Source organism: Ambystoma mexicanum, chromosome 4p, assembly GCF_040938575.1.
Source record: "Ambystoma mexicanum isolate Mex_15411 chromosome 4p, UKY_AmexF1_1, whole genome shotgun sequence".
Lineage (NCBI taxonomy): Eukaryota > Metazoa > Chordata > Amphibia > Caudata > Ambystomatidae > Ambystoma > Ambystoma mexicanum.
Window position 1 is genome coordinate 988,735,874 of NC_090927.1, and position 26,276 is coordinate 988,762,149.

Genomic DNA, 26,276 nt, shown 5'->3' on the forward strand with positions numbered 1-26,276 from the left:
TCCAAACCTTTTTTATCACCTGCAGCCGAGATTTTCTTATTGATTGATTTAGCAAGATGCCATACGTCAAATTGATGTTTAATATGTGGGAACTGCTCTCTCATTGTATTGGCTATTGAAACGTGTCTGTCCATGGCTATGAGGTCGATGTGCATTCCCCTTGATTGTAGATATTCCAATGATTTTATAAATCCTAGTTTCTCCATGGCCACTAAGGATTTACATTGGGACACCTGCACGACCACCAAACTCACAATTTTCTTACTATCCATGTCCTGAAAGTGGTAGGTGCAGTACTTGGCTGAAAATCCAGGGCTGTCGCACTGTCCATCGTCGGCTAGCCTGAACCGTTTGCCTTTGAATGTACTTTCTATAGACAATTGTTCAATTTTCCAAGCATCACTAATGGCCGGAAATAGATAATCATGTTGGAATTTGTAGTACTGCGTTTTAGAAATAAAATGGAGTCCCACAAACTGAAAGAAAGACTCTAACTTTCTAAAACTGGACCCACTAAAAAGTGAGGCAGCTGCACACAGTAGATTGCCTGCTGGCAGTTTCCCCAGCATCGGTTGTGCAGACCATGAGAACGTATGATGTAATGTAGAGGTGGCATGGATTTTGATGTTACTGCCTTGTGTTTGACGAGTCACATTCATCAATGGCTTCCCACTTACCTGCCCTCTAACTGAATGCCCACATTTCAGCATACTTATAATATCCATCAAACAACTGTCGAATACTATGTATTTGCCCTCTTTCATTAGACTGTCATCCTGCATCACAGTTGTTTCGGACTGTACCGTTGTGGACATATCACCCGAATTGAAACTAATATCGGTGATATCATGTTCTGGTGCTTCAGTGAATAGTGCTGCTGGTTCATTCTCTGTCATTTCAACATCTGTTACTTGAACATTGATGGGAGAACACAACAATGTTGACAGCATTTTGGGTGGCAATTTTTTGGTGGGTGTAGATTGTGTGAATTGACATGCGACTACTTCAGGCCTATCTTCAATACATTCAGTATCATTTTCTTGTGGTGGTGCAGTCGCACTGTAGAAATGGTCCAATAAAACTTTGCTGGATTCTCCGGACACATTCAATTAATGTTCTGGCCATTGGACAAATGCTTCTCGAGTCTGAACACGCTGCGCCTCAATTACTAGTTCCTCCATAGTGTAAATGGTTTGGCAAGCAACATCTGTCTGTGTATGTATAGTTCGTACACCCACGGGCAAATAGAGGACAGATTGGAAAAGGGATGTTCAGTTTAAACCCAAGATACAGTATTGTACAATTGACTGACGAAAAACCATAATATAGTCCCCAGCACAAAACAATTTCTTAAAATCTGAACTGTTTGTAACTAACTTTATTTTTCTTTTCTTTGCAACTTTCTTGACTCGAACTTCAACATCTGCACGCTGTCACTCCGATTCGTATCCGCATGTCTCCCCTTCCTCTTGCGCTGCAACGACTATAATTTCTGGATCCGCATAGACAGCACGGAATGACGCTCCATCGACTCCCTGAAAAATAGTACTTTCATTACTATGGATCACAATATTGAAAACATTAAAACACATTTGAGGACGACCACACAGGTACATCTCAAAAGCTAAACACAAATGAAACATTGTGTAGAACAATCAAACGACAAGTATTCGAGCTCTGATGATCTAGTTCGATGGAACTGTCAGTATCCATACCGCTGGCTCTGCATAGACTGCCATGAATGATTTTATTGGAGAGGACGCTTCAGCAACTCCCTGAAACACAGTACTTGCGTTAGTATGGTTTTCAATATTGTAAACATAACACACACTTGCGGTCGACAGCACAGGTACATATAAATAGATAACCACAAATGATCCATTGTCTAAAAGAATCAATGGATATCTAAATATGATCCGATTTTCTCGACTTATTTCACCGATTTATTTACATCTGCATCAACTACAAGGGATGTTGTGATTGTAGAGGAAGCTCCGTCGTCTCCCTGAAACACAGTACTTGCGTTAATAAGGAAGAAAGTATAGCAAATGGAATCACGTTATATGATCTCGCTCAATGGAACTGTCAGTATCCATACCTCGTACTGCTGAAGAATATCTAGGAATGTTGTAAATGTAGTGCACACTTCCGAAAGCTGTTGCACCAAATCGTATATGCATGCTCCCGCTTCAACTTCGTCTGGAATTACTTGATTGTCAGGCTCCGCATCAAGTGCAGGGGTTGACGCTCCATCTACTGCCTGAAACATAGTACTTGCATTAGTAAGGGTTACAAAATTGAACAAATAACACACACTTGAGGTCGACGACACAGGTACATATCAATGGCTAACCACGAATGAAACATTGTGTAGAACGATCAAACGACAATTATACAAGATCTGATGATCTCGTTCGATGGAACTGTCAGTATCCATACCTCGTGCTGCTGAAGAACATCTAGGGATGGTGTCAATGTGGTGGACGCTTCAGCATCTCCCTGAAAGACAGTGATTGCATTAGTATAGATAACAATAATTATAACTGAAAACAAACACTAGGGGACGACAACTAAGGTGTATATCAATTGGAAAGCACTAACCAAACATTTGGTTAAAATAATTACACGATACATAAAAACTATTACTTGACATGCATAAAACAAGTCTGTGGCGGAATAGCTAAGTAAGATTACCTGATACGCGCTGGAAGTGGTTGATAACTGCTGGCACGACACGGATGGAGAATCTTGTTGCTTCATATTCAGTGGATAGTCAAGAAGTTGTAAAGGTAAATTATTGTTTGATAGTGAAATGCCAATATTAAAAAGTGCCATGTAAGGCGAAAGTATGCTTGAGAATAATGCTATTGAAAATGCGCAATATAGCACAGTTCCCTGTGGCCATATATAGATCTCCTTTGAGGGTTATAAAATCGAAAAATAATTTATTGCTAACTGTCATTATTCAAAAAGCTATACACTCATATCAATATCTAAAGTATTACAAGGGACACAACACCTAAAATATCAATTAATCCATTCGGCTACCTACACACTACTGCAAGGCCTAAAGCTAAATCCGGACACTTGACTCACCAGAGGCGGAATGTGGACGAATAGAGTGGGAATAGCGTTTACGAGCAATTTTCGTGTCGTTCGCCGTTTATTCTTCTTTGTTACCCAGGATGTGGCGTTCATGTTCGAGGGAAAGTGCCGGCTGCAGATGCGGTATCGATCACCCCTCTTGTCCTCAAAGACTTTTTGGACTCTACTTTCAAGCTCTGATGGTGCATATCCGCAATATCGGACCCATTCTCTTATCCGATCTACAGTCTTAGGGAATACATGCATTGTAGTGCCTTCAGATTTATCATGGGTCTTCGAAGGGCAACCGCTAATCGAACAGGCAGGCATTGTTGAAAATTCTGAAAAGTACATTATTATAAATTCTTGATGAATAAAAATGTGATAAAAAAGTAAATGAACCATACAGTGTCCAATGGAAGGTTTGTTTTGGTCGCCAGAACTATACCAGTTCATCATGTGCGGCTTAGTATTTGCATAACTTTCACAAATTAATAAATGATGTGACAAAACTCTGAACATGTGACTCATCCTTTGGATGTACTGTCTTGCACGAAAAGGAAACCTGCTTATATTATAGACAGGACCCGCGACGGATGCAATTCAATGACAATTGACACAGATGAAAATAAATAGATCTATTGATAGCATAACAATTGAAACTCAAGTCAATAGTAATGAGACCAATGAACATAGCACTATTGAGTACTCTACTCGCAAATAGATAGAAATTTAAAAATGAACGAAATATGACTTTGATACATGGCCTTACCTTGATCAACAAACAGTTAGATTCAGCAAGCCGAGTAGTTTGTGGCAGGAGAACAGGTAGATGGCCACGGGTAGCACACTGACGAGTTTGCTCAAAGCCGTCACAGAAGTTCACAGATAGCACGACGACGAGCAGATTATCATCGATCTCAGTGGTTCTCAGGTAGCACCTTCAGGAGTTGACTTACAAAGCACAAAGATGTTCTCATGAGACATATCAAGTGGTTTATAAAGTATTAGAAACAGGGGTGTGTTTGTGAATGAATGACGTCTATATGTCGTGGTATTCTGTGGTTTGCAGGGGGGCGGCCAGCGTGAGGGGGGATCCTGGCCGGAGACACAGGGTCTGAGGAGGCCATGTGAGCAATGGCCCCTGGGTGTGGGATACCTTTTGAAGTGTACATGCTGTTTGGCACCTTGGCCGTTTGCGCCCCTGACAGCACACCCTGGCAGCGCACATCCACTGGCGCGAACTGCCTTTGATAGAGCGGGGTGGGATGGATGGGCCGGGGGCGTGCAGACAAGGCACCGGAACACTGCTGAATGGAGACACACTTATGTGGATTGCAGGGGCGCGGCCTGCTTCAGGGGAGGCCTGCGTGGAGACACTGGGTCTGAGGAGGCCATGTGAGCAATGGCCCCTGGTCGTGGGATACCTTTTGAAGTGTTCATGCTGTTTGGCACCTTGGCCGTTTGCGCCCCTGACAGCACACCCTGGCAGCGCACATCCACTGGCGCGAACTGCCTTTGATAGAGGGGGGTGGGATGGATGGGCCGGGGGCGTGCAGACAAGGCACCGGAACACTGCTGAATGGAGACACACTTATGTGGATTGCAGGGGCGCGGCCTGCTTCAGGGGAGGCCTGCCTGGAGACACTGGGTCTGAGGAGGCCATGTGAGCAATGGCCCCTGGGCGTGGGATACCTTTTGAAGTGTACATGCTGTTTGGCACCTTGGCCGTTTGCGCCCCTGACAGCACACCCTGGCAGCGCACATCCACTGGCGCCAACTGCCATTGATAGAGGGGAGTGGGATGGATGGGCCGGGGGCATGCAGACAAGGCACCGGAACACTGCTGAATGGAGACACACTTGATTCATTTAAAAAATCGAAACAACCGTTGTTAAAATATATGTTGTGTTTTATTTTGTTTCTTATTTTGAGGGCACAAAAATACTAAACTTTACATATTGTACAGGGCAGGTTGCAGCACAGCGAGGGAAAATCCCCTGTACTGACCACTGTCACTGGGGAAAGTTTGTCTTATGGCGCCAACGACACAGGCGGGTATTACTCTTCGAACGTGGTGTCCAAGCCTCCCGTGAAGCCACCATGTAAAGGAATGATAGGCCACCAGCCTGTACCACCTGTGAAAAAGAATGATACAAACTATTTTTAAATGACCAAGATAAGCTTATTAAACCTTTGTTGTCAATAACAATTCTTGTAACTAATGGCATTCTGCTCGGACAAATGCTATCTAGACACTGCACACTATTGAACAACTTCCATGCGTTACAATGATATGTAGATGTAATTTTGAAAATAGGAGACGACCATGAAATAGTAGTGGCATCACAACCAGAGTATACTTACTCGTTACTTGGATTACGAGGACGAACAGTTGCGCGAAGTTTGTGCATAAGCACCATCATTATCCTCAACACGGACCGTGTGAGGCAGGCTGCCCTGAAGTCTGGCAGCTCGGTGATGCATTGCGGCCGTGGCTCGCCTTCCGAAATGTAGGCCACGTATCCAGAGTTTTCACAGCAGCAGCAGTTCTCATCCTCGGTTGGCATTAGCTTGCACCGATTGCATGTACACCAGGTGGAAACACCGTCCATGCGACTAGGTCCTGGGTCTTCATCCGTTGATTGGTCCTGCCAACTGCCGTCCGAAGCCCCATCGTTTCGCATGTTTCCCTTTCCAGTAGTTCCTCCTCGGTATACTCGGGCTCGTACATGTAGGGCATTATTGTAGCCATTTTGTGGTAAACAAACTAAAATAATTTATAGCGATGGTACAGGTATCTGTTCACACGGGCTACAAGCGGTGAAGGTAGCTGACCAGAGCACAGAAACGAGTCACAGAATACTCAAAGTAACACACAGAGAGGAATGGAATCGAAAATCTGCTGATGTGTGTTGTCAAACGGTCTGTTTATACTTATTGAGTAAAGCGGCGTCCTGCCATTTCCATGACGACATGTCATTAGCTGAAGCGCAGCGATTGTTGACACGAGACGTGCTTTGGCGTTGAGAAATGGGCGGTACGCGTCTGCTGATGACAGGCTCAGGGGCGGGGGATATGATTTAGTGCTGCAAAAGCAGGTCACCCAGGGCGATGGGGCAAGTGATAAGATTATCACAAAATGGCGGCACCCTGCCGCCTGTTTTCACGTGTTTAGTAGACGAAAACTCGGGTAAGGTCCATAGGAAATTTTTCTACGATCGACCGATTTAGGCTTAAAAACACATGGCCGACCAGTGGGGACAATTAACATTTCTGACCGAACCATTTCTTTAAGGGTAAGATGTGTGTTTTTGGAGGGGAGTCTTTTCCTGGTCACCTGAATTGTTAAAATGGTTTCACTACAGTTACCACAATTCCTAGAGACTGCAACAGCAATACTATTGGATTCACCTGAACAGAAAGGCAACTCAGCCTCCCTGATGAGTGTTGGCGACACAAAAGCGCTAGGAGAACAGCAGTGCAAGAAGGGAATCAACCCTGTGAACAATTGGGCAGCAATTGGGATTTAACTCTGTGAATGTATTGGACACTTTGGGATTTAACCCAGCAACCTTTTTTCAGGTAATATATTGGCCAGGAACTGGAGTACGCGCATCACCCCTTCTTGTTTTACCATTCTCTGTGGTATGGCCTCTTGGCGTGGCCATCTCTAGTTACAAGGCTTTTTTCTAGTGATCCCAATTTGAGAATGTTTTTTATTTCTCGGATGGAGGGGCGTTAGTCGATTGAATTTTTATTGGACACAAATCGAAAACACGCCATTAGGACCATAGTGAACTCTTTGCAACGCTACCTGACGCAGAGCAATAATCCAATAGATCGCTGGATTGTAACAAGAACCTGATTAGATCTTTTATTGCTGAGCAATTATACAGCAAACTGGCAAGGTCATGTGCAGGACCCAGAATGCCCTAGTTGTAATTCAGCAGCTGAGAACCTTCCGCATTTTGTTTTGCTGTGCCCATAATGTTTGGATCTGAGAAAGAAGATGATCAACGCAATATTGAAGACAGAAAAAATCACACAATGTCGTCCTGCATTGATCTTCCTTTGATACAAACAAAGCCCAGTTGTGTTGCTTGGGCATTTTTTTCTTATTTGAGGAGGGCTTGGATTGCAAGGAAACGTTGCTTGGACAATGGCGTTTGAACTGTTTTCCTGATCAGGAAGATTGCGTTGGAGTAGCTTAAAATCTAAATGAACTATGCACATGTTATTTATTGTGTGAAATGTATTGTATTGTCCTTACATTGCTGCTGTTTTATTGTATTTAACGTTTAATGGATTTTATCTGAATAAACTTATTTTGATGATGTAATTACTGGACTCTCCCTTTTGGTTTGAGTAACAAGGGTACTCGTTTCATAGACTTGAGGTGTGCTCAACCTACGATTGACAGGCTTCAAAAGGGCCAGGTGCCATTTTAAGGTCAGGTGCTTGTTTTTCCACTTCATGGTCACCTTGCACTGCTCCTTCGTGGGCAGAGAATGCGTGGCCTCTTACAAGCCACCTGTAATTCCTCAGTCCCCTGACTGTTATTTGTCTGTCATTTGGTAGGTGTTTGAAAAGACTTAGTTCCCCTCATCACTAAGCAGCAGGGTGGTGCTGTGCCTTGTGGTTTTGATTGTGTTAGGTCCAGCACTGGTCCTTAAGGAATGCTATTGAATGCCCATAGCAGAGGGTTCCAATTGTTTCGTTTGGCCTCTCCCTACTGCCCCCGAGGAAGGATAGTTGGACTTAGAGCCCTCTTCTCTGACACTACTGTTAACCTGTGTGGACTGTTGGGGTCCTTAATCCTGTGCAGGGCAGTGCGACAAGATTGCTTGGATTTCTGGCTGGCCCGGGCTCCAAGTCGGGGTTGCGGTCCTGGCCCCCCACCAATATCTAGAAAGGTTTTTATCAGTCCACTGATATCCCGGCCATGAACATTTTATTGATATGAACTCTACTGCATGCCCAACATCTCGTGGTGGTTTAGTTTGCTTCAATATGACTCCCTGACTCCCAGTTCCTGTATCTTTACTGTTTCCAGGAATGATGCCCAAGGGTATTTTTCCGAGCTACATCACATTTTATTCTGAGAATGCGCATGTTTTCGTTTTATGATTTTCTAACCCTATTGATTGGTTTGCTCTGTTGATATCCGATTGGTCTTTTGACGTTAAACTGTTCTTGCTGTAAACGATCACTCTCTTGCTGCCATGCTGACTAAAATGGCACCTTCCCCTCTAGTTTAGGATCCCTGTTTTATTACACTACACATCGAATGTCTGCGGGGGCACTAAGGTACCAGTAACCTCTCATTGATGTATCATGCAGAGACTTTAATAGTGTTTTAATAGTAATGGGCTCCTCCCCCTTGTCCTGGTCATGCAGACTCGGCCGAGTTCTAGCAGAGAACAATGGGGCAGACAAGGAACTGGTCTTTACCGGCTCTTACCCTGGCTTACTCTCGCTCCTCTTCTTTTGAATTCTGTATATATTGGCTTTTGAGGAATGCCTTGTTGCTATGAAGTACAGGACACAAGGACATTCGCATTTGTTTACATGTTGCGTATGTTTTCCGGGTTAACCAAAACATTAACACCGAATTGCAATATTTTAATTTTTGGTGTAAATCTGTAGTCACAGATTTAAACAATGTTTCCCGGGCCCCAGCCTTGAAGCAAGGGCTGGGATACTGTCTGTTTTCAGCAAGTGCAGAGATGCTGGCTGCTTCATAGGCAGCAGCGAGATAACCTGACGTGCCCTGCTACTGGGTTTCCTACATGCTCATGTCACAGCCAAAACCCATGCATATCCCCCTGTTCACAGCATGATCTCAAGCCGCCCCTACATCTGGTGTGGCATGACTACTCCTGGCCTTCTGGCTCCGCTCTTCATTCTGATACTTACTGCCATGCATATAGGATTGTAAATACAACTGTACGTTGCGTAAGTGCAAAATGATGCAGTTAAATAAGACTAGGCTTCCAAAACAGACTTCATACTAATTACTCAAAAAATATGTATATGAACTAGCAGTGTTGCAAAGAAAGTGACCACTTGTTTTTCGAAATTAAACCAGGTAAAGCCCTTTAAAATCCACTTACGCGGTAGTTAATCTGCAGTTTGTGCCTTAGGGAAGTGAAACCTTTACCAATTCAACCCATGAGGCCGATTCTTTATGTAGATCCCCAGCAATCCGGGTTGAAATGCAGATATCTGGGTGCTGATGTTTGATCGGGCCGACCCAGCTTTTCATCTTTCTAAGCTCCGTAAAATGGGTGCCCCAGAGTTTGCGAGTGGTAATAATTGTTATTTATTCTCCAATTTACACCAATATCACTATACATTGTTCATTAGAATACTACCCTACACATAGGCCATTAGAACCAACAGGAAGTCGCCACCACCATAATCTTAATTGATCTACTAGGCGTAGGCCTCCTCCCACTGTGCAGGACCGTCCGATCTAGCTGCGTTCTGGGATTGTACTGAATTGCTCAATTGTTTCTTAAATCCAGCAGTGTATGGTACTATGCACAGTTGCTCTGCTGGGCGTGGACCTCTCTCCCACCATATAGGACTCTCAAATCTAGACACTTCATGCAGGATTCCCGAGGTTTATGCATCCGGCCATACGGTGAGGACTAGCGGCAAAACTTGACCCACTAACCAAGAAGCTCAAACTTTCTGCATACTTAGCGCACTCAAAAACTCACAGAACCACCTCTCGCACCGCAAGCCGCATGCACTTCACCATACTGCAACAACACATAAGCTGCACCCACAGCACACGAGGAACGACATCGCTCCGATACTTGCACCAAAGCTCAGCGCACAGTGTATACCGAGATGAAGCTGCCAACAGAACACCACCTCTCTCACTATCCTACTCCCTCTTCGCCCTAGTAACCCATCCCGCCTTCTCGTTTGCAGATCCGCCAGAGCGCCTGGGGACCCACTTAGTTGGTGACGGTGCGTGGTACAAATACCTCTAACATTTAACATTTATAGTGAATTTGGAGGGACCTTTAAGACATCTGTCAGTGTTGGGCATTTTATGAGTTCTGCTGCTACTGTGTTGCCTCTTAATCACTGGTCACCTTTCAAAGCTCCATGCATCCTCGGGCCCTGCTGGCTTAACAATGTGTATTCTCCTGTGTGGGAAAATAGGCGAAGGCTGGAGGAGAAGAGGTTTGTGGTGAGTTGGATAAACTCCCCATCCTTTTATGTGAGGAGTTCGAGCCACAGAGGACTAGGTTATTCCGGCCGCTAACTGATGCACCTCCGAGTGGCTGGATTGAGTGTGATTCCAATCGCTCCTCCTCTCCTCAGAGACAAAGTATTTCCACAAAACACAAGGACATGTCTTTTTGCAGAAAGGCTGGTCAGGGCTACAGGCACCAGCATGCCTCAGGATGTTCAGATTGTAATAATATGGATGGCAACTGTGAATGCTTTCTAAACTTTCCTTCTTAGTCTCTCCAGTCCTCCCACCGTTACTGCAAATAGAACTGTTTATACACAATCCTATTTCTAATTGAAGAAAAGAAACATGCATACACATAGATTAATGAACAGCTGCAACAGTAATATTTGTTTTGTAAACACTGGAAAAACGGCTTCCAGCAGTTCTTGAAGAATGGATAGACACAAAGCAAAATGAAGGGATGATGGCTAGAAGGTTTTGAATCCTTCATAGTCACTGCTGTTGCTCTGGGCAACCCTGCTCACCATTGCTTTTCAGTGTGTCATGCCATTACAGAAAGGAAAGCACCATATGCAAATCGGGCCTGTTCCCACCCCCAAAAGTGGCAGCCCTAACTGCTAGATCAACTACCTTCTGCGCAAAAGACCACAAGCAACTCTAGGCATGTTTCAGCCTCTTTAGTCACGAGGTGTCGCTTGGACCTCCAGGTGCTAACATCTTGGGACCCACATCTGGGCATACGCACCCCACTCGGGGTGAAGTTACTAAAACTGAAGGTAGATAACTGGAAGGTTAGGAATGAATCACACGGTTTTCATGACACTCTAGTCCGTGGGCTCTGGCAACCCTGAGGATGGCTCATTTTCACCAAATGCATTACAAAAAGCTCTACAGACAAAGTACACAACACAGCATTAGATCTAACACGAACTACCAAATGTGAAAAGCAAAACTAATACCTCTCCAGCCCTGAAATCTCTTCACTGGCTCCCAGCGGCTGCAAGGATTCAATTCGAGACCCTCTGCATTATCCACAAGGCTTTCTGGGGCCTGGGTCCAAAATACCATCAGCTCTCCCTCCGTAAATACTCCTCCACCTCTGACTCCCTCAGGGTTAGCCGTTTTTCTAAGAAACCTGCTGGGGGTGGATCTCTGTCTTCGGCTGGGGCCTCCCTCTGGAACAGCTTCCCTGCCACTCTAAAACCTGACAGAAGCCACCTCTGGTTCCGGAGGCACCTTAAGACCTTCCTCTTTGCTTCTACCTTCTCTCCTCCTCTCCCCTGTTGATTTGTTCTGCATCGGCATCGTGCACCTGGTCTCCCTCTGTCTTTAGGGCCCAGGTACCTTCTCACCCTGCCACCCACCTCCACTGCCTCCGGGCAATACCTTGCACTAGGGTCTGTATCTGTAACCCTAAAACCACCCCCTTTTTCTTCTTCTGCACTTATTCAGACACACTTGTCTATTGCCTTATTCCTAGCAATTGCCACTTGCTGGCCGCAATACCAATGCTTGTTGCCTTTGTTATTTATTTATTCATGCTTTGTTTATTTACTTATTTTTATTTTTGCTCAGCACCTTCCACCTCTCCCCCCCCCTCCCTTGCACTTACCCCTCTTCCCGCTCCCATGCACTTGCGCGTTCTCAATGTCGCTGGGCCTAGTAAGATCGTTGTTTTTGTTCTCCCTTGTTCCCCTCCCTTGTCACGCTCTGAAACACTTGTGTACGAGCGCGATACAAATAAAATATCAATATCCATATCAATATAAGCCACGAGAAAGCGTCATGGCGCATAAAACTTCGTCCTGCATGGCGTATATCCCACATGTGGGAATACAATGGCATAAAGACCTTGTGATTCTAGCTATTACCATTTGAAGAGCAGGGCAAATCAATCGAAGGAATTTCCCTGAAGAAAGTGTACCTTTTGGGTTCTGACTGAGCAATAGCTTTAAGATGATTGGGCAATATACACCCGAGGAGCACGTGGGGAAAAGCGGTTTCAGCGTTTATTCCTTCAACATTATAAATCCTAGTAAGCTTCCAGGGCATTGTGCTGTATTACCTATTTTAGGAATATCCAGGGTGTATGTAAACCTATCATTAAAACAAGCAATTAAATTAAGTAAGACCTTGAGTGAATACATGTAATACTAGATGAATTAACTTTCTTTCACTTTCAGGAGCAAAGAGCAGCATTGTAAAAGTGGAAACCAGCATTGACGATGATGATGTGCTGGACTGCTCCATGACTGCCAGGACAGATGAGAATCATGACTTGGACACATCATTTAATTTGCTACCTCATTCCAACAAAAGAAAACAGACTTACCTTGTGAGTGACAAGGCAAGCAGTGAACAAGAGATTACAAGAATAAAAAAAAAGCGTCTAATACCTGAGGTGATTTTTATACTGTTTTTCTAAACGTTTATATCGTTTATTTTTTATATAGCTAAACTGAGATAAAGCATTTTATGAACAATATCCAACGTTAGCTTTATCATTTATGTTGACCAGTCTGGTTTTCTAACTCAATAAGTAACCTTGTTCATAATATTGTATTAGTTCTTGGGTGGGTTTGGGTTGTAACCGCCTTCTTGCCTGAGCCCTGGTGAGGGAATAGGGTGTTAGCTCTCAAGCCGGACCTGGAACATGGGCTTAATGCTGTTTGCACCCAGGCTGTTTTGCCGGGTGAAAGTCTTTTGATGGGCCAAGAACGTGTTCCCTTTTGGTGGCTCGGTGCGCGCAGTCTTGTGCGCATTACCAAACAGAAGATCAGACCATTTCAAGATGGCCGTCGTGAATATGACAGGAGTTTGGCAGTGAGTATCCTACCCTTATTTGTGGCAGTGTTGCAGGAGGAGGCGGATGAATTGAGAAGTTTTGGGGATGAGCTATGATGTGTGTGCGGGTAGAGGAGTGCGTCAGGGAGCTAAGGGTGGAACTTCAAGAGTGAGCCTGGTGTGCGGGGGTGCATCAAATACATGTGATGGAATTCAGGGGTTCAGGCTTGTGTTTCCGGGTGCTGGTTTGCTAGCCTCTCCATGCCAGATGATAATACACAATAATGCACATCATTTTTAACATTCCAGATATTGCCACTTTATTCTGCTCCTGGTGTTCTGACAGAGAGCTGGTTGCACCAACACTTGATTTATAACATTTGTAATGAGCATATCCGTGCAGAACTAGGCAGAATGAATTGGATCCAGGCACAAGTGAAACAAGACAGGCAAAATGAGAAAAACTGGAGGGCTTATTTATTGAAACTTCGTTGATTGTGTATAACAATTTAGTATTACTTCGGTTTTGGTCGATTCATTGTGATTGCACTGTGGAAATTGGAGATGGAGTTGCAGTTATATTCAAATCTGCTTGATTTTTTTTCTCTTCTATTTTGAGCCTCTCTCGAGCTTCGAATGTGTCAGTATCATGGGCATTTCTTATCCTTCATCTCAAACCGTCTGTTTAACCCACCTACCAATAATGTGTGATTGTGTAGATGAAGCTCTTGATTCCAGGACTGATTTTCTTTAGAAAAGTTTAGAAAATCAAATTACTTCCTCTTGACTGGGGAGTTTAGCTTGACTTACTTTTCTTTTTGTAAATATTCTTTCTTGTTAGTCATTTAAAAAAAAGTCATGAGCAAGGTCATTTGTGTACTGCTGCTAGCCATTATTTGGGAAGAACACTGGTTTGGGTCATTCTTCCAATGGTTTATGAGCCCGCTGCAATTACTGTTGTCTTAGACTACACTGGCATTGCCCTCTTAAGATTTTCTCTTTCCTGGGATAAGGCCATTTTTGAGTGACCACCCCAAAGACTGACCATCTTGCTCTTAACTTAATTTCACTGAATGATAAACCAAACACTCCCATTGATACGTTAATTGCTATTTTACATCACTCAACTTGCCACAGTAGTGGCTCACATAGGAACGGCAGCGAGAACAGTGGATTCCTCCTGTGTCTCCCACGCCCCCCCAGTGTCCCCTTGTTCACCCATAATTTAAACAGTTGTTAGCAAATTATGCACATGCGTGAATAGCGTTGACGCAGAAATCAAATTTGAGGGTTTCTTGATTCCCTCAAGCAGGCATACTCCCAGTAACGGAAAGCCATTTTCTTAAACAAATAGGTTTTTAGTCTATTCAAATGAATCTTGCTGCTCAAATTCCAAATGTGCTATTTTCCCTCCTAAAAACCACAGTAATGCTCCCTCCCTTTTGGTCACTTTCAAATGTTGCACCATACTATTTTCTTGACAAGATTTAAGCGATCCCCAAGAATATACTTTTAACCTTTCCAACCTCTAGTCCCACTTGGATCAATATCACATTCAACCCGGCAGCGGTTGCTTTGGTTTCCCACGTCGTATTGTTGGCCTTTATGGAAAAATAAAAACGCACTGTTTCTGTTGTGGATTCCTTACCTTCCCAACTTGTAAAATTGTGCGCTCCTAATTTCTTAACAAAGTCTGCAGTGATAAAGCCATTCTTCGGGTCAGAATTACTCATATTACTCTATTGATTACGAAAGCTTCTTTGCTTATTTGGGACAGGGGATTCAACTGGTTCTCCTTCCCAGTTAACTGCTTTACACGCGTGGGTTCGAATCCCACCTTCGTCGCCATTTGTAGTATTGGAGGATGGAGGAAATCATCAGGAAGCAGGTATAACACCGGAGACTTAAGTATATAAAAATAAGTATGTTTATTTATAGTTACAGGGCAAGTTAAGTAGGAAAGGCAGGAGCTAAATAGGTAACATCCTTTCAGTTAGGTTCTCCCATCCTGTAATCCCAACTGTAGCTATTGGAACACTCATGACATCACTGTATTACACCATCTGCACAGTGGGCACCCAGTGCAGATAGATACTATATATGCTACAATAACGATAGGGGGTGCCATGTCCCACGCCCCATGTTTTGCAATATTTACATTGAGCCACTAAATGATCCGATGGCCGAAAAGAGCGTGTATATATATATTTTTTTTAAAAAAAAATAAAAAGAGATGAAAAATAAGTTTGATTCAGGCCTCCGGGAGATCGAAGGAAAAAGTGTATGGTTGAGCATTTGTTGAGGCTTAACGTCTCCAAGTTAGCGCATGCACATTTGTAGGATGAATTTGGCGGCTCAGTGTGAATGGAAAAAGTAGGTAAAGGAAGGGCTGTCCACTTTCTCTTTTGCTCTGCCAAATCCTTAAGGACTGTCTTTTAAGTCCCATGTCACACAGATTTTTAAGTGATGTAATGCCCATCTTTACTCTTTTCAAGCATTTCAATGTTGCACTCCCTCACTTTGGTACAGGCACTTATGATACTCATATAGACTCTGGCATTGGTTTTCTGACGGATCCTCTTGTTTTCGCGTTTGCTCCCCTAAAAGAAGCTCATTATGCAGCCTTCAGGAAGATGACAGGTGCCAAGAACTTTGATTATTCGACCCCAGCCACGCCAGTTTTAATAGCCTCAATGGATTCACACAATCAAGGCATCAACTTTAGGTGTTTGCTTGACCCAGTTGTCAGTACATCAAGGCCAAAAGTCCTATCTTGCAGAGAAGTTGTATAAATCTGGACATTTCTGCGAAATGTATACCAGAGATGTGTTTCGTATGGAGATCCCTACTTGGTGGAACGGCTTCACTAGATATCAAGCTTTTTTCCTCTTTTTCAGTGAGACATTGGGATAAACTACCTCTGCACTTACAGTGTTTAGGGTGATTTAATGGATCAAGTTACTCCTAAACATTTTGGGATTACGATCTAATTGTTGACCTGGTATGGCTACTTTGGTCTTCCCTCCCTGGGCTCTGCCAGTTCACCACTATCAATAGTTTCAATAGAAGGAAACTTGTTCTGCAGATTTTGTTTTTCTTTTGCAGGACTGTGGACAAAATCTCTTGTCTCTGAGGTGGGGAGTGTGGATGGTGTAGACCCTCTCTTTGAGTCAGATGTCGAAGAGCAGCCGGAATGACCGTTTATCTCTAAAATCGGGGCACTCTCCTTGTCTCTAAAACATCAAAGTCTCCAAAACCGGGCACCACAAAGTCAGAGACATATTCCAGCGACTTGGAAAAACATACAATATTTAACACCTTCTAGTTGAAGCACTGTTCATTCGTTGGTCCCTTCGGCAAGAAACCGTGTCTGATGCCGCAGCTTTTAAACTAACTTAGCCTTCCACTTCCACTTCTACCTATTGAGTTCATAAAGAGTGTTGAAAAAGACATGTACCCTAGAATTGTCAGGTATTTTTGTTTGGCGTTCAAAATTTCAGCATTGAGCGTGACTGTTTGGCAGATACATCATTGGACATTTCAGAGCCCCAAATGATCACTTTGAAAACTCTGTAGGAGTTCTATGCTCTTAGAACTGAAAGGAACAGCAACCCGGGGCACACTCGACGGCAATGGCTCTGAGGTACCTCACTTGTTCTTAAATCCATTAGGAGCAGGAGCTGACCCATAGAATGTGCATGGCTATGAGGAAAATAAAATGCTGCACGATGACACCAATAGTGTGTGGAATTTCTATGTCACTGAATAATCCTAGACGGTTTCAGAGCTGCAAATACATCCAACACTCTTGTTAAGCCAGCAGTGGGAAACAGAAACAGCTTTATTTCTTTACAGCTATAAAGAAACTACATGAAACCAGCAGACCATCCCGTCCTGGAAAATTGGCATCCGAGCACAGATTCATCAGGATTTTCAAAGTTTTTAGACAATTGAAATAGTACATTTACACAGGATAAAATAAGTCTGTTATATTTAAACAGTGCACGTCCTTAGCAGAACACCCCCGACCTTCAGTACTTGGTCAATGGGATCGATGTAATTCTGCCCTGGCATGATTAGAAAGATGAGTAGAAGTTAAAGCGGCAACTCAGTCCTCACACTTCTACAAACCAAGAAGCGACACAATCATAAAGGTAAAACGGGCACATACCTAGTTAAGAGGCGTACCTCCTTTGCCTTTTGTGGTAAAGTGGCTGAGGGAATGCTATATTCTCAAGTGGGGTGTGAATGTCAAATGGTAGCAACCCAAACAGCAACGTTTAACAATTCAAAATAAAGGAGTGTCCAATCAAGGTTCTATAAAAATATATGTACTTTTATTAAACACACCATGTACAATAATAGCTAACTAGAAACCAATGTAAAAACCCACCCTTGAAAGAACACATAATATTCAAGATACCAAGATGCAGCTCACTCGGTGATGAGGCAGGGTAAGAAAAGACAATAGAAAACACCATGTTCAAATGACATCTTCTTGAGTTGCAAAAAGGTTTTAATGTGACCTCACCAGTCTTTAGGGCCCAAAATGGATGAGGGAGGGACAGATATCAGTCAGTAGTACCTTTGCAGTGTCTTGGTGGTTGGACAACAGTGAACCTGGCTTCTCTGTGCAGTCGACTGTTTGAATGCAGCAGTTGTGGAGGTACAGCAGCAAACAGATATCGAAGTTGAGTAGAACTGAAGAAGGCTGTGAACCGTTTTTCAAGTGATGCCGATTGTGGAAGTCATCAGTTTGGCTCGGTAGTCGAGGTTTGAAAGCATATGGACTGATGTCAGGATGCGCACCCTGGTGTAAGGCTACTCCTGTTGTGAATGGGTTCATTGATTTGTGTTCCCAGGACAGCTCCTGTGGAGTGGCTGTCTCTCAGGAGAGGGTGTTACCTGCCTTAGCAAAGGAACAAAGAGAGGCAATCACAAAGGCTACAGTCCTGCTCATCTGGGAAGCATAGACATTCTCTTTTCACAGCTGTGCTGGGCCCAAAGGGCAGACACATGTGTGATATCAAATTGCCGTGACTGTAACAATTACGGGAAATACCATTCACCATACTCTAAATAAGGAATGGTTTTTATTTAAAGATGTATATGCCACCACGGCAGTAAACTCCGACTTATGTAGGTTTTGTAACAGGGGTGCATATTTTAAATGCAGCCCCTGCACTGCAGAGACATGGCTGTCACTGCAACTGTCAAGAGAGCACTTGTGACCTCTGAAACTGCTCTGTGCCACTGGAAAGTGGCCACTGCGTGTCAGGATACCGATGAAGCTGGGCACAAGTGTACAGATTTCCCTTCCTGTAATGGAATTACACGCATCATTTTATTACTAATAAAATGGATCATCCCACTGTATGTAATCAGACACTTCCTGGTAACTTGTGTCACCCATGATATTCCATCCAGTTTCCAGATGAAACCAAGCATTGCCTTCATACATAAAGATTCACTCATATGCATGCAGGGTGTGGTTATGCTCCGAGCAGGGATACATTTCACAGCTGCAGTCTTCTGATTTGCACTCTCCACTGGCTAGCGATATTTGAGTCATGGCGAGTGAGAAATTATGTGCGATGTATATCTTTAGAATTGAGGTGGCGGGTTACTTTTTGATGGCTGGCTAGTAGCCTGTTACTTGAATTGTTGCCCACTTTTTATATCATTTTTGTTAACTGATCGGGACTTCTTGCGGCTCTACCGCATCATATAAGTATTCATGGCGGTGGTGCTGCCCTCTTTGGGACAAATTGCTCACCCATGTTCAAAAAAATAATCTGGCCGCTGTCCAAAAACGAAAGCTATCTGACCTTATCACTATTCCAGACAAAATAAAGGGTAGGAGAATGACTGCCTGCTCCTGCTCGGTGCTCCCAGCACCTGCATTGACATTATGTGTTCTTCAATTGTCCTTGGTAACTCTTTTTGATCAGTTCTTCGATTCTTTCCTCATGTTACTATATGTATTCTTCACGTTAGATGTGATTTTACTTGGTTCAGATTGATTTATCATAAGGGCTTCTTTGGCCTTCAGCTCTTTAAACTCTTTCTTTCATAAATCCCACTCTTCTGCTTGGGACACAGGTGTTATCTTTCTTTCCAGGACAAAGAGTATTCACTTCATTATTCCCTCTTTCGGGTATCTCTGTGTCTTTCTGTCTTTTATTCAAAACATTTAAGTTCATTAATGTTGACATTAAGCTTTTCTCATTCTCCGTCACCTCGCTTTCCTCACTCTCCTTCACCTCCGTTTTCAGGATCGTTATTATTCCTCTTCTTGTATTTGCACAGTTTGGTTTTAACAAGGATATCATATTTCCATTCTCTGCTTCAGGGGTCAATATTGTTTTCTTTCTCAGACTGCCACTGTTCACATTCAACAAGAATATTCCACTTTGATTCAATTCTCCTTCAGAGAGTGTTATTGCTCTCCCTTGCCTTATCACAGTTCAAATTCAATCAATATTTCTTTAGGTTTTTTTCATTAGTACTGAGACGAGTTATCTGTGTCGTATAATTCGTCCGTGATCTTCCTGTGCCTCCCCTGTCCCCCATTACCTTTGGTCTCACCAGTTAACGTCTTTGGGGATCTTACGAGTCCGGCAATGGTTTTGTTTCTCCGCCGCACTATTAAGCCGACTTCTTCAGTGTCTCTCACATAAACTTGCTGTTCCTCCTCTCGATTATTCAGAGTCTCAATGGAGAGCCACTCTGTTTGTTGCAGCTTCCTTTGGGCATTATCACTGTAGTTGCGCAGACCGGCTGCCCACCACGATTCTCTCGCAGTCTCGCCGCCACCACCAATTCTCGAGCCCAATTTGGCTCGTCCTTTCTCAGACTCTCTGTTATGCTGTCTTTTCAGCATTCTCTCTGCTGCTTCCCAGCAGATTTGGATTTCGTGGGCTCTGTGTTCTGCTGCAGCTCCACCTCTTCCCAGGTTCACGTTACCAGGGTACCTCCCCAGCTTGGAGATGCCTTCCTCTCTCGCTTTGCATCTGCCTTTCTGCCTCATACTTGACGAGTGTTCCTCTTTCAATGCACTTGTATCAGTGGATTGGTCACTTTTCCTTAAAGAGACAACTTATCTTTCTTCTTCTTCTTCTTCTTCTTCTTTTCTGCTTCTTCTTCTTCAGCCCAGTCCTGATAGTTGACCGAGTTTGACTGACCCATGTCATGTTTACTGGTGAAGGGAGCTCTTCACAGAAACTGGAGTCCTTGTCCCCTATATGTGAGTCTCTCCCGGTGAGGTTCAACTTGCCTCTACCCCTAGGGATGGTGTTGCGGAGCGGGCTCACCTCCCTAGCCTCACAGCGGCAGTTCCCCCTTGGGGAGAAGGGACACATTCCCCCGATTCGTCACAGCCCTTAACTGAGCCTTTATTTCCTGTCCCTTCCTATACTAAGTGATTCCAAATTGGAGAAATTAATAAATGTTTCCTCATGGATGGCAAATGTTTTGCGGCAATCACCTCGTTGGGGCTCATCATTTTGTTCCTGCCCTATTCGTTTTATCTCAATACAATTGAGGGACATGGGCAACATCTGGTTCATAGGTACATGCAATACTTTATTGTGACTTTTTCGGCATCCACACCAGTACGAAAGTGAGATTACAGTGGCTTTTATAGTGGCGGTTCAATTGATTGCCCACATATATAGGTTAGGTTGAACAAATGCTTGGGTGAAATGGCACAAAATATATTCTGGGTACAGAGTATTCTTATCAATCTTGTATGTCACTTGTAACACATACATGTTGTTCTTAATGTCCTCTATCTTCTGCACCTCGGTTAGCATATCTAATACATTATCAAATCATCTGACATGGACCAGGCAGGACCGGTTAAATTGGGGTTCTAATGTGGGCATACACTGTGCAATCTTGATCTCTTGCTGCCAGCTGGAAGCACTTGCACAGGTTCCTTCCCGGACAAACAGCAGACGGGTCTCCCAAACTGCATTTAGTCTTTCGGCGCAAGACTTGTGAGCGATGTAATCTTGGATGATTCTCGATTGCTCATTCGGTAATCTTGGATTTCTGCACGTTATATGCCACTTGACTTGCTGAGGTGATGGCAAATAGGATATTTATTAGCACACATTGATTTGCACTTAATAAGTCCTCAATTACGGGCTGCTCTTCCATGCTCGCATGTACATTTGAAAGCCGAGCACCCATTATTAACCCGGTAGTTTTTTCCAAATATCCCAACCTATCATCATATATCTGTTTTTTCTATGCAATCCAGGCTCATGCCACAGTATTTACATCATCCCAGATACAACCTGCTAAGTCTCTCTTCATTCTCCTCTTGACCCGCAGCATGTTCTTCAGCTGCTTTAGGCAAATATCTGCACGTAAATTTCTGCTCTTACAAACAATTTGGATAATGAGAAGTTACCAGACATTTCAAAACATTAGAAATCAGAAATGCATTGAGCCTAATATTGCAATCACCAGTCACTGTCCGTCTGTCTGGACATGTCCCATCATTTAGGGATGAGTACCACAATCTTTGTTCCTCTAACAATACAGCGTTTTAAATGTTCACTTTTGAAAGAATGATAAAGTGTACCCTGAAATAGTGCGCAGAATGGTATCCAGTTAATATGTCGAATGCATTTTTTCGAATTACAATAATGTCGAAAACATTTGGCCGAATTTCTTTTTTTCGAATGTTATTTTTTAATTTACATGTTTTTTTGGTTTCGTGAGTTAAAAAAAGGGTAAAAAAATAAAATAAGGGGGGATTGGGGGGTGAACCCCACCAACATTTCGAAAAGAAAAGAAAAAAAAAAGACTTTTTTTTTTCCGGCCAAATGTTTTCCACATTATGGCATTCGAAAAAATGGCATTCGAAATACTGTAGGTAAACCGCACAGAACACGTGAAATTAAAACCAGTCTATGCATACCTTTTAACCCTCTGGTATGCACATTTCTCCCCTACGTTCATCATGTTACCTCATAACATTTCTCATCTTGCTTCAGTTCCTCATCCTGTAGTACACAAAACCTAAGTACTATTAGTCTGTTTCGTTATTTATTTTAATTTGATGAAATGGCTCACTCGCTACGATAGCCTCACCTCTTATTTTCCATTTGTTAGTTCTCACCATGCTATTTCCCATCCATCAAATTACTCTTTGATATTGTTTTTACTTTTCTGTGAATTCAGACACTAAGAGGACAGGTTCTTTTTCTGTGATGTTTTTGGCCACTTTGTCTCCTTCATTGCAAGACTATTTATTTTTCCGGATTCATTACTAGTTTTTGGAGGAGACACTTTTCCCCCAGCCTTTCCCTTATCAAGGTGTTGCTTTAAAAAGAGACTTTCCCAGTTAGGAAGCACTTGGAAACTCGAGGTCCCTTTTCCTTACATAGCTTTGTTTGCCCCGCAAACAATTCCAAGTAGTAGGTTATCCCGCAACTCGCATGAAGCTGTTCTACATTAGCCCCTTGCCAAATTAACTCACCAGGACCAGTTCTTAACTCGTGCAGTAGTAACAGTCTGAGAGCCCGATTCACAAGTTGGTGTTAAGTACCGAAAAGGTCCTTGAAGGCAATCACAACCTTTTCGATACTTAAGACCTATTCTGAAGGTGGTGCATTCTTCCGAAGTCGGTAGGAATGCGCCACTTTCGGAATACATGTGGCGGTTGCTAGGATGGGTTGCAAACCAACATTGCAACTGCCACATTCGTTACCTGCCACTTTAGACTGGTATTCTTGTAGCACTCCTCCAGTTTTATATGTGCACTAAAGTCGCGAACATATACGGTACCATTTTGGTGCTGGTATTCTGGAGGACTGCCACAAGAAGCCGGTCGCAGTGGAGGTGGGTAAGCAGCTTCAACAATGCTGTGCTCTTTTTCAGAGGCTAGCGTGTGTCCACAAAAATATATCTTTACAACATACTACAGTGTTCATGGTTAGTGGTACTTAAAACTGCTTGCCAGTGGGGTGCCAGGCATTTCTTACACTGATGACTTTAATATACACCCAGACACCTGTTTTCAACTGATGGCAAGGCATCCCTGGTTCCTTCAGCAGCGCTTATGGACCTGCAAGTAAATATGTCTGCCAGCCTGTACCATGGTTTGGCAATATTGCAGCGCCGCATCATCTGGTAATTGCACATGGCTTTGGCTGACTGAACTGGAGGTGACCCTGGTAAGCACATTGATCTGTCAGTGGAAATCTTATGAGGGTTTTGATGTGTTCCCATCGAGACAGTGATGCCTTAAGGCAAAGCCCCTTTAAGAGAAAGGGGCGGAGGACAGGGGCACGGTGAGAGGAAAGGGGAAGGGGAGGAGCAGGAAAGGGAAATGGCAGAAAGTGGCTGCAGTTGGAATAAATTAGGTTACACATATCCAGTGGCTCTGTGCAGTTATTCATACCCGGGCTCGGCGAGCGCCAAAAATAGGTTTATATACATTATACACATTTCCTTACTAATAGTGCCCTGCATGCTCATTATGGCAAGCAGTGACTCATCTGACCACTTCAAGCCAGTTTCAGAACCGATTTTTGAAATATTTGTTATTCAGGGTCCCTCTTTGACAGCTGATGTGACAGCCAAGTCCCTTCAGCACAGAGGCTGCATTTAAAGTGTGCATCTCTGTTCCGAACAAAGTTATGACTAACTACTATTCTGGTGGCAGTTTAATCTTCAAACATAGAGCTATACCCAAACTGAAAGTATGGTGGATAGTGTTGTAATGCACAATCTTCTGAGGCACACATAAGTCTTTATATGTGCTTTAAGTTATGTTTTGACTTCAGTAAGTCCACAATATCTTAAGAGGAGGACCTACCAATGCCCACCACCCAGGTCCCATCTCTCCAACTGACCGGGTATGGAACACTGGGTTAGGCATTCTCCTGTTCATAACATACACATTGTATACATTACATCACACTCCCTCTGACATGATACACTCCAACACTCACCAGTCCAGACAGAGTTACATAAGACTTATACAACACATAGTAATTCACATAACTATAAGAAGCCACATCTGATTTATATCATGCATGTTTGAGCCCTGTTAGCCCAGGTCAACTGTTGAAGGATTATTTGTATTCTGGTCAGACAGCCTGACAGTGCCTCTAGCAGGGTAAGAGTCTGAATAGCTCTGCCTCTCCTTTGTGAGTTTGGGTAACACCTCTCTACAGAGAGAGGTGGCCCCTCAACAGGGGTTGTCCTGGCAAACCAACATCAAAAGGTTGCATCCTCTACAAAAGGACCAGCCTCACACCAGGGTCTTTGTTGCTATGGGCCTGGAAACCTGAGAAGGGGCAGGGCTAGTGTATACAGAGGAAGCTCAAGATAGTTGGAGGAGGGTTGCACCATCTTTTGTCTCTGTACCTCTTTTTCCTTTCTTTCCCCTTCACTTCCTTTAGCAAAAAGCACTTGGGTATGATGTCAAAAGGCAAAGACCTCTTGTCTCAACTACGGGGATTGGGCTCCTTAAAGCAGGCTTGCTTTTGTTGAAACACCTGTGGACCTTTGCCTAGAAAAGGGGAGGGTGTCTCACACTCCTTTTTGGATTCACTATCGGGCTTCAAAGACTTAAGGAATAATTAATGTAGAATTATTTTGGGAGAGTGGGCCTTTCCAAAGACCTCCATCAGAAGTGATTTTGTCCTATTGCAGGTTTTGAGGCATATAATGGTGCTGTACCTGATGCAAGGCTCTGGAGAGAGTTGTATCTCTGTGTTTAGTGCAAGAGAAACAAACTTCCCCATAGCACCTGACAGGTTTACGTATGTAGAGCAATATGGTTGAACCAATTCTTCTTACCCTTGTGTAAATGATTAATATTAAATGACATCAATAACTTCCCTACATAGTTGTATCAATAGAACTACAAGCATTTACACTTGCAGTATAGTGTACTTCCAAATAGAAACGCACCAAGAATGCTCCAACTCTTCTTTTTTTTTTTTTTAGTAATTATGTATATTTATTTTCTTACAGAGCAAAACTGAGCATTACAAAAATGATATAGTCAACCAATATGCAGTCATCAATATCAGCAATAATGTAGGTGAATATAGGCATAGCATGCTACTCTTCTCCTATACACTGCTAGAAAGAAAATTGGTATAACCAGTCAAGAATGTGTACAGCGATCTACAATATGGCACAGTAAAACCTAAGCATATGCTCATTGTAGTCCTGTCCGGATTAGTGAGCCAGTAGAGCGGTGAGATTATACAAACCACTTTGAACCCATTAAATGCAAAAGGCTAAAATAAGTCTGTAAAAAGCCCATGGTTTTAAAGGAGTTTACCCAGGGCAAGTCAATATCATGGATTAAACAAATACAGGTTAAACCATTGCATCCATCAGCAGACATTCTCCTTTCCATCCCATAAAGCATATGCTAGTCCACCTATCCTGGCCAGAAAACGACATGTAGCAGCAGAGGCTTTTATATGCTCTGTGCATGGGGAAAACATGTTTTTTCGCATGCTCTAGAGTGTAGTTGGAAGCTAATTTATCAAAAATACATCATGATCTTTAGTGTTCATGAAGTGCCGTTGATAGAAAAATATGTTGAGAAAATTGATTAAAAAAGGGTTAATTTTCCCCAAAATATAGAAGCCAGCAACAAATGTGAATTCAGAGACATTGGCAAAGTGCCAATTCTAGACTGACAAGCAGATTTACTCTGCTATGGTAAATGCATTAGAATAGCTGATTGCCTCTACTTACCAAAGCCAGTCAGGAGTCTATTCAGCTCTGTAGTTCAGCTGTGTTTCCTATCTCCACCCTGTATGAAATCTTCTCACCAGTATACCCCAGGAACTTTGTCTTCTGGAGCATTCTTTATAATCTGCAACCAATGTAATCGAAATCCCACCTATTTCTTTGCGTTTCTTAGTTCTGATTTTTTAAAGTGACTGCCAGGTCCATTTCCTATAGATTTTTAGAATGAACAGTGAAGTGAAGGCAGCAAGTGATGGTGGCAGGCAGTGTCTGAAGTTATGGAGTATTCTAAACCTTCAGACCCGTAAGTTACTTGGTCGTGGCTTTCGGGGGTGTTAGCAAATAATAGGAAAGAAGCGTAACTAAACCAGGCTGATTGTGTAACTGCAATCACTATGGGGTCTAGGAATACTAAGAGGGTTGTCCACTTATTTCAGCCTCAAGATAAGGTTTT

At 43.2% G+C, this 26,276-nt stretch overlaps 1 protein-coding gene across 2 annotated transcripts in view; it reads left to right on the plus strand.

Moving 5' to 3' along the window:
- BEND3 (BEN domain containing 3) overlaps positions 1 to 26,276 on the plus strand; it is a 64,826-nt gene that overhangs the window by 23,945 nt on the left and 14,605 nt on the right. For both annotated transcript variants that reach the window (XM_069606568.1, XM_069606569.1), the window contains exon 3: positions 12,487 to 12,704. In XM_069606568.1, coding sequence (XP_069462669.1) covers positions 12,487 to 12,704 — 218 coding nt within the window. The remainder of the gene's footprint in view (positions 1 to 12,486; positions 12,705 to 26,276) is intronic.